Below are 13,482 nucleotides of genomic sequence, written 5' to 3'. Positions count from 1 at the left end.
TTTTGAAATTATATCTGTCTGTGAGTATGATAACTTAAATGCTTTAAGCTAGTCTGATTGCACTATTTTTGTACGTTTTTCAAATTTCCAATGAAATTAATTCAGTGTAAACCTGGCTAATTATTCGAATACAAGTAAACACAATAACTCCAAAATGTAAAAAGATAGATAAATAAAATTTCGTGTACAATTTTGGCATCTTAAGTGTTGTTTCTCGTCCATTTTTGAATTAAAAAGGTTAATATGTTGACGTGTGTTGGTCAATAATTTCACATGCATGTTGATGCTATAGCTTAAAACGCAAGGTCTAGGATATATGAAATTTGATAGTCATCTTGCAACTAAAATTGTGGCTCTGTGTGAAATTTTAGTTGCTCCCGTTTTAAACAAAAGCTTGCAAAATGAGTACTTGAATATATACATACTTTCTTAAATAATACGTTGCATATTAGAGGGACTCTATAAATTGTGTTGAAATTTCTTTTTCATTTGTTGAGGGAAATAATTGGAGAGGTTCACCAATAATGACGGACCTTTTTTGATATTTAAAGATTTTATTGTCTCCCCGCTTTCGGGAGTTTCTTTGAGCTTTGCCTTTCGGCGTGCTGCTACGCCGATGATGTTACAAAGACTGATGTTTTTTTTTACATATACCGCTTGAGGGCGTTACAAGTGAGAGGCGGGGCAACATGCTTACTTAACAATAATAACTTTAATAGAGAATATGGGAAAAAATTTCGGGTAAACCACTTTCTCTGATTTAATTCTTCTTATTATTATTATCTTTGCAAATTAGCTATATTTAAAAATACATAAAATAATAATTAAATAATTTGGTAAACAGTGCCTATTCACACATATTTCTAATTTTTCTGACTATATCTTACACAAACGAGGGAGAGAAAGAGCTTAAAAAATTACAAAATACTTAATTAATACCTTTCTAAAAATGTTCAGTTACTTGATTTAATAATAAAAAAGGCCTCGTTCAGGAAACAGAAAAGATTTGAGATGTTTTGGTCTGCTACTTACGACAGCAGATGAGCAGCATCAACAGATATTCTCTTTATTCTTCGATCCGAGTACTCTTCGAAGTCTTTCAGGCTCTTCGATATATCAGCATCAATTATCATTTGATCGTCTATCCATATTTCGATGAAAACTACGCTTATCGATGTACTCAACGGTCGATAAAACTGCAATAATTCATAACAAGCGAGTTATTTATTAAGTTTACATAAATTTAAAATAGTTTATAATAATATTAATTATAACAAAAATATTAATTTAATTGAGTTTCCTCTACAGAAAAGTTTTTTTTTCTCATTAAAAATGTTCAAAATTAAACTGGAAAAACTCATTCATTTCAAAAAATTATTGGAAATCCACAGAAAGACTAATTGCTTCTGTAATCATTACAGGGTTTATTGAAAATATTTAAACCGATCATTAATTGTTTTAATTTCTTTGTAGATAACGATAGTAGAAAGGAGTTGAATACAATAAATTAACCTTTTGCACATCAGAAAGGTTATTCGATGCATAATTATTCACCTAATACAAGAATTGTTAAATTGTCCCAAAAATAAATATGTACAATTGTTTGTAATTGGATTTTCCCTCAAAAATTAATCTCCACCTTCTTACCATTGTTTGGGTATTTTTTAACAATCAAAATAAATAAATAAATGAATGCGTCGTCTTGAATGGTACTTGAGAGAGGAATTTCGAGTGTAAAGGGTTCAAGTTTTGTTCCCATTTTGATTATTTTATATGCTTCTCTTTATTACACGGGCACCATCTTTGTACAGCAACAGTTCATTAAACAGTAAGACACTGTTGAGCATGTTTCCATTATTGCACTTTTGATAATAATATAACGTTGTACATATTGCTAAATTGCTTTTAACAAAAGCTTTACTATTATATGTAATATCTTGCATGCTCGTTGTACAAGGTGGTTATACAATACAAAAGTTTCTTATGCACTAATCTCGATCCAATAGCAAATTTACAAATTTTTAGATCTTCCAATCAAGAAAGTGATTTAAAAAAAACGTGAAAAATAATATTTAATGTTGATTATCTAGATAAATATGCAACTGAAAAATTTACAAAATCTAAATTATTATATAGCCCCTTGCCCTATTAATCGTATTTAATAAGATACTTTTGACATTTTTATATAAAAAGATCATTCCGGCGATCAAAATCGATCGAGTTTTGGAGCATCGAATTCCCTTATTTTAAATCAATTAAGCCGCCTGGAACACACGCCTCCGGCTGATTGATCGAGTTTCCACGAATTTGGCATTGAAATTATCTAAAATTGTCTAAAATAGTGATAATCAAGACTTTATAATTCGGTTAATTTTAGAATTTCGGGGCTTTTATTATTTGAAATGTCAATGTGTCAAGAATATTTTACTAAATACGATTAATAAGGCTGGAGTACTGTATAAAAGAATGCTTTTAGAATTCCTAATTTCTTCAGAACTATATTTATCGCCTGGAGCAACGTAAAATATAATTCTTTACTTTATTTGAACCATTCTTCAATTGAAAGCATTTGTTCATATAATGGTATAGAAATTACTTATTGGGCTAAGAATAGGATTTATTTATTATAATTTCAGATTTTACATATGGAGTTAAATCTTCTCTTAAACTCGTGAGATAGTCTTAAATAATTGTTTAGATATATTATATGTTCGTTTCTTAAAAGCAGCACCATTGCTATTTTGGGACGACCTAGTAATTTCTAAACGCGATCTGATAACGAGGACGACACTTGAGCTGGCACCCCTACCCCATTTCTAAGCTTCCATACTACATCAGCGGAGGGCGTTTGGCCCCGACGGATTTAACGTCTACCAGACCCGTTTGCACGACGGTTCTTCGGTGGAATCGGGTCTCCAACCTGAAACCCTTCGGTTCCGTAGAAGAAACTATACCAGCAGGCCACTGCGGCCCTAAGTAAATGTCCAAATCTTAGTTTTGAGAAATTTAAACCCAGAAATTTCGATTAGTAGTAAATTCAAGAATATTTTTACAAAACGTGTATAAATGAGAAATATTCTTATTTACAGATATGAGGAAATCTTAACTTACCAAATCAGCATAATTAACCATTTCTATGGTGGATGTTATAACTTCTGTCGGATGTAGATTGTACCGTTCAAACTGCAATGAAAAAAATTGTATACTCCTTTTTAAATAGTACTGAGGAAGATAATATAGTATTCTTGAAAAAAAAATTACTCACCAGTATTTGATCAATTACAACAGCAATCTCGATGAATTTATTCCTCTGAAGAATATTCTCCTAAAAATGTAATTCATGATGATTATTGGAAATAAAGAATTTCTTATTATGTGAGAACATGATGTTATTTTGGTTTGAGGTTTTTGAATCTGAAAGAGGCATGAGCAGAAAAGTGGCAATTTATCGCTTTTGAGTCATCGAATTTTAGCTGTTATGATTATTATAATATGATAAAGAAGATTGTCACATTTAGCGACGTATCGCCAACATAAAGTTACAACTTGGTGCGAATGGCCGCCATGTACCCGATTATCCTATCTGGCCAATAACGGGCAAGGTCGTAAGAAATTATCGCCCGAAGAAGCACAGAGAAGAAAATTGAAATGAACGCGAAACAGTTAGGAGATGTATCGATAGTTATTATATATAACTTTTTTTTTAATTTTTAATTTTTCTAGTTGATAAATTTTTTTTTTGAGTTATAGAAAAAAATGTTGGCGATTGTGAATTTGAGTCATGAGAGAACATGAATTTTTTTTGTCGGATTGATATCATGCGATTAAAAAAAATAATGCTCTCACATGATAACTTGAAATTAGCGATAGCAGATTTTAATTTAATACTTTTAGTTTCCTTTTTGTGGTTTCTTATACATTTATAAATAAATTGTTTCCTGACTTCCAGATTGATAAAAAGTGTGAAATAACTTTTTTCCCAATTTTTTTTCGAGTAATGAATATATTTTTCCGAGATTAATTGTATGAGTCTTGAATATCCTTAAATACTAGCAACCTGCGCAGCTCAAGATAAAGATTTGATGAAAAAATGGTGCACATTTAATTAAGTGAAGGGGAAATAAAATATATAAAAACACAAGAGTCATAACGAGTCTTGAACGAACTTTTTTTTTTCCTCAGGAGATACAAATCTTTTAGAAGTTTTTATAGATTTCTTGCCACAGCGTGTAGACTGGAGAAATTCATCGTAATTTTTTTAGCAGTTGCATCGTGGCTTAAGCACAGCAACCTGTTTAATGTTTAATTAGAAAATGTTTTGTATAAGTGATTATATAAAGCAGAATAAACGTTATCTCATTGCAGAATTTTCATTAAATTACTTCGTTAACAGGAATGAAGTGGCAAAGATAAATTGTTAATCTCCTGGCTTACAGTAGCGTATCTGAGTAATGGATCTAATTTTTTATTGCTTGATTAAATTACGAATGAAATCAAATTTGATATTGGCGATGTAGGAAATAAAAACATTTGTTGCTTTTCAACTTATATCAAAATTCGAATAGAATGCTGTTTTCCATACGTCTTAATGGTATGAAGTTAATTTTCAGTAATCCATTAAATATTAGATTAACGAAAGTTCCGGTTTCACAGAAGCTAACTTAAGAAGGTTTTATTTGTCAACTCTGGATTCATTTTATATGCTAATCTCAGAATCAGACACTATTAGTTTGAATGTAATTATTTTACCTTTCTTTAAAATTTGTTTATATTTTAGATTATTAAATTATCAGCGAATAATTTGCTTTACTTATTTTCAAAAATAGCCGAAATAACTAAACTAATATAAAAGATAAACTTTATGTTTTCTGTAATATATTCAGTGGAGAACACATTTAAAATAATTTTAAAAGTCAAATTTCTTACTTTAGGAATAAAACGAAACATATTTTCGTGTGGATTGTCTGCATCCTTTGTAGTTGCTGTAATAGAAAATTTTTAATTAAAATCATAATTATCAGTAGAATTAAATTTAAAATAAGCACGCAGAATAACAACGCGGTTAAACTGATCACACCAAAAAATTATTAATTTAAAATTAAAATCATTCAATTTTTAAAGATCTTTCAAGTTCTGATCTTTTTGAATAGGCCTTGATTTTTCCAGTTTTACAAAGAACTAGGATATTCACCTCTACAAACTTCAATACTTTCACAAAACTGTTGTTCAAAAGATCAAGATATATTTCCTCAAGAACTGTAGGTATCCTTTTATAGAATATAGACAAATATTACATAAGTGTGCTTAGTATTACCCATCAGATAAATCATTCTTTCCCATTCAAAATTCTAATATATTTGTGAAATTTTTAAATATCTTTTTAATTTTCCTGCAAGTATCCGTTTCTTCTAAATAAAAAGTGCCAATTAAAAATTATTCGCAATACTCATTTTTAACAGCAGATTAGCAAAATTAGACTAAATAAAAGCATCACAACTCTACAAAAATCTGTGCTTTTTAAATACATTTAGTCCAATCATCCATAAACTTGCGTATTGTTTACGCGAGAAAGATTTTCATTAGAATGCCCGATTATTGATGCATTGAATTTATGATTATTCTTTTGTAGAAAAGCCTAATATACGAATTTTTTACAGAAAATTTATCAAAAAAAAAAATTAAATATCCGGTGTAGTCTGTGTGAAGTGAATAAATTAGCGCAATAGCAAATAGCGACAATATATTCTACATGAAAACGCGAAAACACAAACAGAAACATAGTCGAAGTGTAAGCTAGAATAGTACTACAGTAAACAACAACACACAATCAAACTGGTAATAAATAACCATAACACAAAGTGTTCTAAGGAAACTCGCAGGAATGATACTTCGCGCGACTTTTCACGCCTCCCGATAGTCTGCTACTCTCGCTTCTTAAATATACGACTGATTCAAGCTCTGTCACCTGGCTTTTTGTCACTTTGTGATAGGGCAAAAAATGTTCCAGAAACCTATCATACCTTCATTCCTAATAAATATACCGCCAAAACTCTTGCAGTTTAGGAAGCTTTATATTTTGTAACCAAATTTCTCTCCAAATATCAGTGACAGGTTTTATTAATCCGGCATTCCTCATAACTATCTGTAAAACTATCTTTCTTTCCAGGAGACTTATTGCGCTGGAAAGCAGTGCAAATTCGTAACCTATCTTTACTGAATGACTGCGTACTGCCTCTTTGACGGGTTAGTGGTGCGGTTATGTCAAAAATATGATTGTAGTACTATCTGTCTATGAATGAGTAACCTACTAAAGTATATTTATGACGATGTAAAAAGGGATTACTCCCAAAACAAACAGATGGCATATAGTTGTCACTAAGTTTTATTCCAGAATACAAGACTATTAGCTGTGCTAAAAATTATTCTTTCTAAATTAAAAAGCAATGATTTTATTCCTGTTTGTGTTTTTATATGTAGGGATTTCTTATTAATTTATGAAGAATAATATATTTGCAAAATTACCTAAATTACCTCTTGTTCACCTTTGCAGAAAATTTGTTAGTCTCTAGACTATTTTATATATTCTCTTTGCAAATCATAAATTTCTGTGAACAGTATAATTTCATTCTCTTGGGTTCATTTTAGGTTTCCGTACAATTTTTAATTGCTAGAATTTTAAACGCAAATTAGGTTCAAAGGCAAATTTTACAGCAGGCCATTTATCGTGAAATGTATCTCTGTTGCCAATTTCGTTTTGGAATTCCTTTATTGTTTTACATTTAAAAAACATTTGTAATCCTTTGAGATAATTATTTATTTTTCGCTTTGTTTGCCAAGATATCGTGACTTTGCCAAGATATCGTTTATAAAACATTTGTAATCTTTTGAGAGAAAGATTTATTTTTCGCTTTATTTGCCAAGATATCGTGACTACTGTACTACTGAAAAAATTTTAATAAAATGCAAAAAATGTTTCTTGCTTTTAGAATCCATTTTTCTGAAATTACTTTATCATGCATAAAGCGTTTCTAGCATGATTTCTATATCATACAAAGTCATTCAAATTTCATTTGCAAGTATAACCCAAATTTTTTGACCACATTTTGAAACCTCACGTTAAAACAGAGTACCCTCAATCAAACTTCATTTATTATCAATTTTGTTAGAAATATCTTCGTAAGACGCATAAAAACAAAGAGCAGTAAAATTCTACTTCTTAATATCTGCTTTAATTTCGAGTTAATTATTCCGTTTTAAGATTATTTTCATTCACAATGTTTTCATAATTATATTAGAAAGCATATTAATTAATTAATGTTTAATTTCAGAGTAAAAATTCGATAAAATGTGACATAAAGAGTACTGATGTTCAGAAAAAAATTATAAAGATAATTTTTTTTAATCCTTTTTCAGCATGATGCTACATTTTGAGAGGAGATATAGAGAAGTGTTTACCAAGATCCAGGTTCTGGATTTTCCCTTGAGGCAGTAAGGTACGATTTGAGAGCATTTCAGTGGATTGTTACCTCAAAATGGATGTTCATTCACTGGAAAACGATTCCCTTGATAGACATTTACAGTTGGAGAAATGTTTCCAGAAGACTGGTGATACAAACGTAAATTATCGATGAGGTACTTATTGAATCACGAAGTGTGTAGATAAAATAATGATATTGATTTTCTTTTTATTACATTTTATTCATTTAAATTTACATCCTCATATTCTCACCTTCAAGATAATTACCTCTGGATACCACATAGGGTTGGAAATTATTTTTTCCCTCTTCATTGCTATGTTGGAAGTGGAATACTATCATTGTCTTGAATTGGTCAATCAAGGTAGTTTTAATGTTTTTTATAGTGTCCCGAAAGAACAACAACCGAGATGAATTTTCAGAAAAAAATCATGTTGATCACAGTAAAAATTACATGATTAAAAATCTGGGAAATAAGTGGGTTTTGAAACCACATGGATGTTCATATTGTTCTTCTCAGATATGTCTTTTCTGGCATTTTGTTCTTCCTGAGAAAGAACAGTTTTTGGAACAATTTTCACACAAATTATTCCCATTAATAACTCATTGATAGAAATCTAATGAGTGATAATGTGCTTCCTTTTGAACTCTTCTCCGTTCATTTTGACTGCTAAGCAATGATCAAATGCAGAAAATCCTAATTCCAGAAATATTTCCGACAGTTACTGCATTTGCAGTCTTTCATCGCAAGGTTCGTTTTCATTCAAATCTCTTCTTTCTGAAAATGTCTTAAATCATTTGAAAACATGTGCGCTTGGCAAAGTATGGTTTCAAAAAGGCTTACTGAAGTTTTGAAAAAGTTTCTGTAGCTCTGTCTGCTTGAATCACAATTGGTGTTAACTCATTTTCAGTCAGTTTAGGAAAAAAATTCTCGAAGGAAAATTGTATCGCCGAAAATTAACTCTACATAATTTACGTTCACTCATCCATTTCACCAAATGGAAAGCTCAGAATGTTTCCAGATCTCACTCAAACGCTTCAGCTCTCATTATTTTATTTACATATAGCAGATTTGTAAATAAACAGATAAGACCAAAATAATGCTGACAATTCCTTATTTTACGTTTGATTTGAGTTCTTCAAATTTTGTCGAATAAGATGAAATTTTGAATCGTGAAATGAGGCAACAATGAGGAAATAATTTGTTAAGTAACCTTTTTACTTTCTACTTCATTTTAAAGATAGCAGGAATAGGAGCAAAATAAGATATATGTATATATATAAATGAAATTAATGTAGACATTTTACACTATTACACAATGCAAATACGATTGCTGATGAAGTGAGAAAACAGCTTTATTTATTTCAATCTATTTTTCCTGCTCTTTTGAATTCCTTTCCAGTAACACATTTCAAAAAGTAAAAATACAAAAATATGTATGTAAAACTAAAATCTACTTTGTAGCAAGTATGTAACAGATCGAAAAAGACATTAATATTTTCAGTTTGACAACAACCAATTTTTAGAGAGCTTTTTTCTACCGGGTTTTAGGAATTTTTTTTTTCTCAAATAAATATTATTATTTGAAAGAAAACGATATTCTATAGCCTCAATACCAGACTTAAAGGAAGTAAAATGGGAATCAAGAAATTTTTAAAGAATGTGAAAATGCATTTTCGGATTACTAGTATCCGCTATGATATGATGAGGTGTATTAATTCTATTTCTTCTAACGATATAAAGAAAATACAAATGTTGGGAAACATCTCCATAGCTTCAATTTTTTTTGCGGCAGAATCAGAGCACTTTGTAGAATTTTTATATTCTTCAAAGATTTAGTCTTATATTCTATTATTTATTTTTTAGTCTTATATTCTATTATTATTGGGCGAAAAACCTAACAAATATTTAACTGAACAAATATGTTGTTGGCCAGCAATAATAAGTTTATATGAAGTTTCTCAAGAAGCTATTGCAGTAAGAAAAAAAAATGTTTTTGACATAGATATATTAAGTTGTTTCTCACCACTTGGTAATGGCTTTTAAAATATAATCAATTACAGCAACCACTTTATACTGGTAATAATGATATATAAGAAATAACATTTAAGTTGGATGCAATTGAGTCAATGTAACGCAATAAATTACTACTTAAGGCCTAAGAGAAATTGATTGGACATCATCCAAAACATTGTACGGAAATAAGATCAACAAGAGGTTCCATTCCGAGATAAATACTCGCTTGGATATGAAAGAAAAAATTGCTTTCTCAAATAAAAGCCTTTTTTGACAAATGACAACAGCATCATTAATTAATTCTTTGGCATCATAATCTGGAAATGTTGTTGTATTTAAAATCTGAGGATTTTGAACAAATCTAAGCAGCCTTGAAATGTTTACAAATTCTGCAACAATTGATACTCAGTTATTCTTATTTCATATTTTTATTTGAAAGGAAACAATATGTTTTCCCCTTGCATTAAAAAAAATCGTCAGTTAAATCTTCTCACAATATGCTACAAATTCAAAATAGGAATATGATCTGAGTCGTTTATTACCCCCCTTCGAAAATTAGAATTGATTTGAAAAAGATTATGGATAACAATTTTCGAAAGAAAATTTCTACCGAAAGATTGATATAATTCCATGAATTGAATCATACTCGCTTTGAAAAAATTCATTGTACTATTTTTATATCTTAAAATACAAATTCAATCTCAAAATACAAGCAAGTTAACAATTTTAATGCTGTAATTTTTCCTGAATATTATTAAATGTATCCTGAACATTTAAATTTAAATTATTTTCTTTTCTTACACTTTTATAAGTAATTTATGTAATTTCTTTATCGGTATGATAGTTTTTTAATGCAAAAAATAGTGTTTGAAATCTTTAGCTTTAACAAGAGCATTCATGTATTTATTTATGCTATTTTGTATTAGAGGAAAATAACTTTATAGAGAGCTTAATATTCTATTTTCTAATATATTCTGTTTTCTGAATGCATGATGTTACAATAGGGCTTTGAGTTAATATTTCAAAAATTGCAACCTGTTTCTTTGTTTGCGCATTTTACATTGCATTCATTTAATTGCCATAAAATTTGGAATAAGCATCTTCATCCAAATCATTACTGCTTATTTTCTATTCTTCTGTGAAAATTGCCATTCGATTTATATAACTATGAATGTAGATTTTTTAAAGAACTATAAGAAGTTGCAGGATGAATTATATTTGAAATCCAGACATATCAAAAATAATGCATTCTCGATGCATGAACAGTTTAATTTCAGAAAAGCCAGAATCATGGCCTTTCCGATCTATAGTCTTAAAACCAAAGTATTCATAGATTAAAAGAAAGAATAAAATAATAATTGTATTGTTCAATCCTTTTATATATTTTGAGAGACTAAACTTTAGATCTAGTAATAAATAAAATGAACAAGGAATATGGCCAGACAAGCAGGACTGAACAGTGCTCATTTGTAAATATTTTAAGGAAAGTGTATTTTCTGGAAAAAGAATTTTTCCTCTAACTGAAGACCTTCAGGGATCCTCAAACATTCAGAAAAGAAAAACAGTTACTCAACCATTTGATGGTAGGAAGTGAAAAACTACAATGGTGAATCTTGATTTCAATTGTATGTACTATACCGGCAGAAGGCTGAGAATATGGCTCCACTTAATAAACCCATCAAGAGTGCAGGTTGGAAATGTATGAATTCGAGGTAGCTAAGTGATGACCATGAAGTGTTTTCTATTGAAAATTCTTGGGATTATTTAAGAATCAATAAACAATTCTTATTGCATCAGAGTAAATGCCATTTAAGTTCCTTTATTACTCTTTGCCATTATAATGGAAATGTGAGCATTCGAATGAAATTTCGAAATGACAGCTGAAAAGCCAGGCGTTAATTTCACTGAACACTTTTTCAAAGATAATTTCGAACCAAATGTTCTTTCAAAGAACGTTTTCATTTGTTAGAGAATGTTACGAATCTGTTACATTGCTTCTTACACTACTAGTTTCCTGATAAGCAAAAGAGTTTTACAGATAACTAACTGATGTTGAATGTATTCCAAGTCAATGAACCTTGAAGACAAAAACGAATAACTCAAAATATTCGAAAATCATGGCGATAACTTTATTAGGACTCGAGTTCCTGGGTTTGCTTTGGAACATTCGATACCTTCTCATGGAGGTATCTTTTCACTCAGTAGACGAGTCGAAAGTGAACAGTTGAGCAAAATTTCTATAACGAACTCACTTTGAGATCTTCGTGCTGTTGCAGTCGTCCAATAGTGATTTGTTGCTTGTGAACTACTGTTTGCTAGTAGTGTTGTTTTTGCCTACGCTTTGGATGTGTTTTTCTACTGCATTTTCGTGTAGCATAAAGCATTTTTATTCATTATAGAACTTGTTAACCTTTCCACCGTACATTAACCGGTCGGGTTTTTTAAAATTTCCCTTAAAAGTCCTTATCCGATTTTTGAAAAATTATAGTATGTAATTTTCATATGAGGTTATTGCTCTCAAGGCCATAGCAGAAACCACTCATTACTTATCAAGTATTCGATAGTGCTACAAGGCATGCTTTGTCAGGTATTAAATAGATGAAAATGTATTTTAGTTGATGATTATCCACAGAAATTCTTTTTTTCTTTGAAAATAGAATTAAACACATATATTCACCAATAAGACATTTTGGATACATTAAATATAATGCGAAATATACGATGCAATTATTGAAACTTTATAAAATGAACTTACCGCAATTCAGGAACTGATCCGTTGTGATGTGATATAATAAATGAGGATGATTGTCCTAAAAATGTTTAGAAAATATTAGCTTTGTATCGTATTGAAAACTATTGGAATAAAATTAATTCACTTTCTTATTTTCTGTGACAAATTTCCAAAAGAGAGAGAGAGAGAGAGAGACAGAGAAAACAGTACTCTAAAAAACGACAGCAATCATAAATTTTTAAAAGAACAAATAAAAAAAAAAGCTGAAAAAGCATTTTTAAGCTAAAAAATAAATATTCCACTGGAAACAGTTACTTACATGCGTTGATTTACACAAAGAGCTAAATATAAATGTAATAATATTTGCTCTTATTTGAAGAATAATTAGAAAAAACTGAGCATTGACTCTAATCCTTTATAAAACTTACTTCATTCTGCACTTTTTTTTTAGATTACTGAAATATTTCGTCACAATTTTTTTTCTCTCTCTCAGTTTAGATTTTCATGAGAAAAAAGTTCATTACGGTATTTTAATCTAATTTAATCTTTTAATCTAATAGGGACTTTAAATATTTTTTTAAAAAAATAATTTCTACTTGAATGAAGGATACAAAATTAAGCATTACAGTGTATTTTTTTAAACAAATCACACAGAAAGTTAAAAGTACTGTGAAAAAAAAAATTAGGTATTTTTATCCCGATAATGCCCTAATGATACAAGATAGATTTCGCATATTTTACTACAATATATTTAATTGTCGAAGCAAAACTCAATTGCTTTCATTTTTGCTACTAATATTTCATCCTAGCACTTATTTTCATATCTATCTCCTCTACTAATAAAGAGGAATTTTTGTGCATGTGTGTGCGTGTGTTGGAACTAAACAAACCAGACCGTTTGGTTTAGAACTACTAAAGCTAGCATATTATATATATATACACACACATACATTTGGGGGTGGGAACGTGCACCTTGGAACTGTTTTTTGATATTTTATTCCGTTGATAACTTCTAAAAGTATTACAGAAAAAAAACAAATTTTACGCAATTTAAAATATAAACATTTCTCTTTTAAAAATATTTAAAAGTCACTCAAATTTTTCTGAAATTTGGCAATTTTTTAAAAAATCCTTTTTTGCATAATTTTTAACAATAGATGTCATTGTTGCATAGAAATGTTTCATTTTTGCACTTGGTTTTCTTCCGTTGTTGAAAGCGAAGGAAGAAAGATTGTATTTAACATCTAATTAGTTTATAT

The 13,482-nt window shown here is 29.5% G+C and overlaps 1 protein-coding gene across 1 annotated transcript in view; it reads right to left on the bottom strand.

Moving 5' to 3' along the window:
- LOC129988522 (zinc metalloproteinase-disintegrin-like batroxstatin-3) overlaps positions 1–13,482 on the bottom strand; it is a 122,731-nt gene that overhangs the window by 67,591 nt on the left and 41,658 nt on the right. Inside the window, exons 7-11 of the mRNA XM_056096768.1 lie at positions 12,248–12,302; positions 4,927–4,982; positions 3,266–3,325; positions 3,112–3,183; positions 1,033–1,196 (exon numbers count right to left, since the gene is read on the bottom strand). Of these exons, the coding sequence (XP_055952743.1) occupies positions 1,033–1,196; positions 3,112–3,183; positions 3,266–3,325; positions 4,927–4,982; positions 12,248–12,302 (407 nt within the window). The remainder of the gene's footprint in view (positions 1–1,032; positions 1,197–3,111; positions 3,184–3,265; positions 3,326–4,926; positions 4,983–12,247; positions 12,303–13,482) is intronic.

This window comes from Argiope bruennichi, chromosome 10 (assembly GCF_947563725.1).
Source record: "Argiope bruennichi chromosome 10, qqArgBrue1.1, whole genome shotgun sequence".
NCBI lineage: Eukaryota > Metazoa > Arthropoda > Arachnida > Araneae > Araneidae > Argiope > Argiope bruennichi.
Note: the sequence above shows the minus strand (reverse complement) of the source record. Positions and strands in the feature narration are given on the sequence as shown.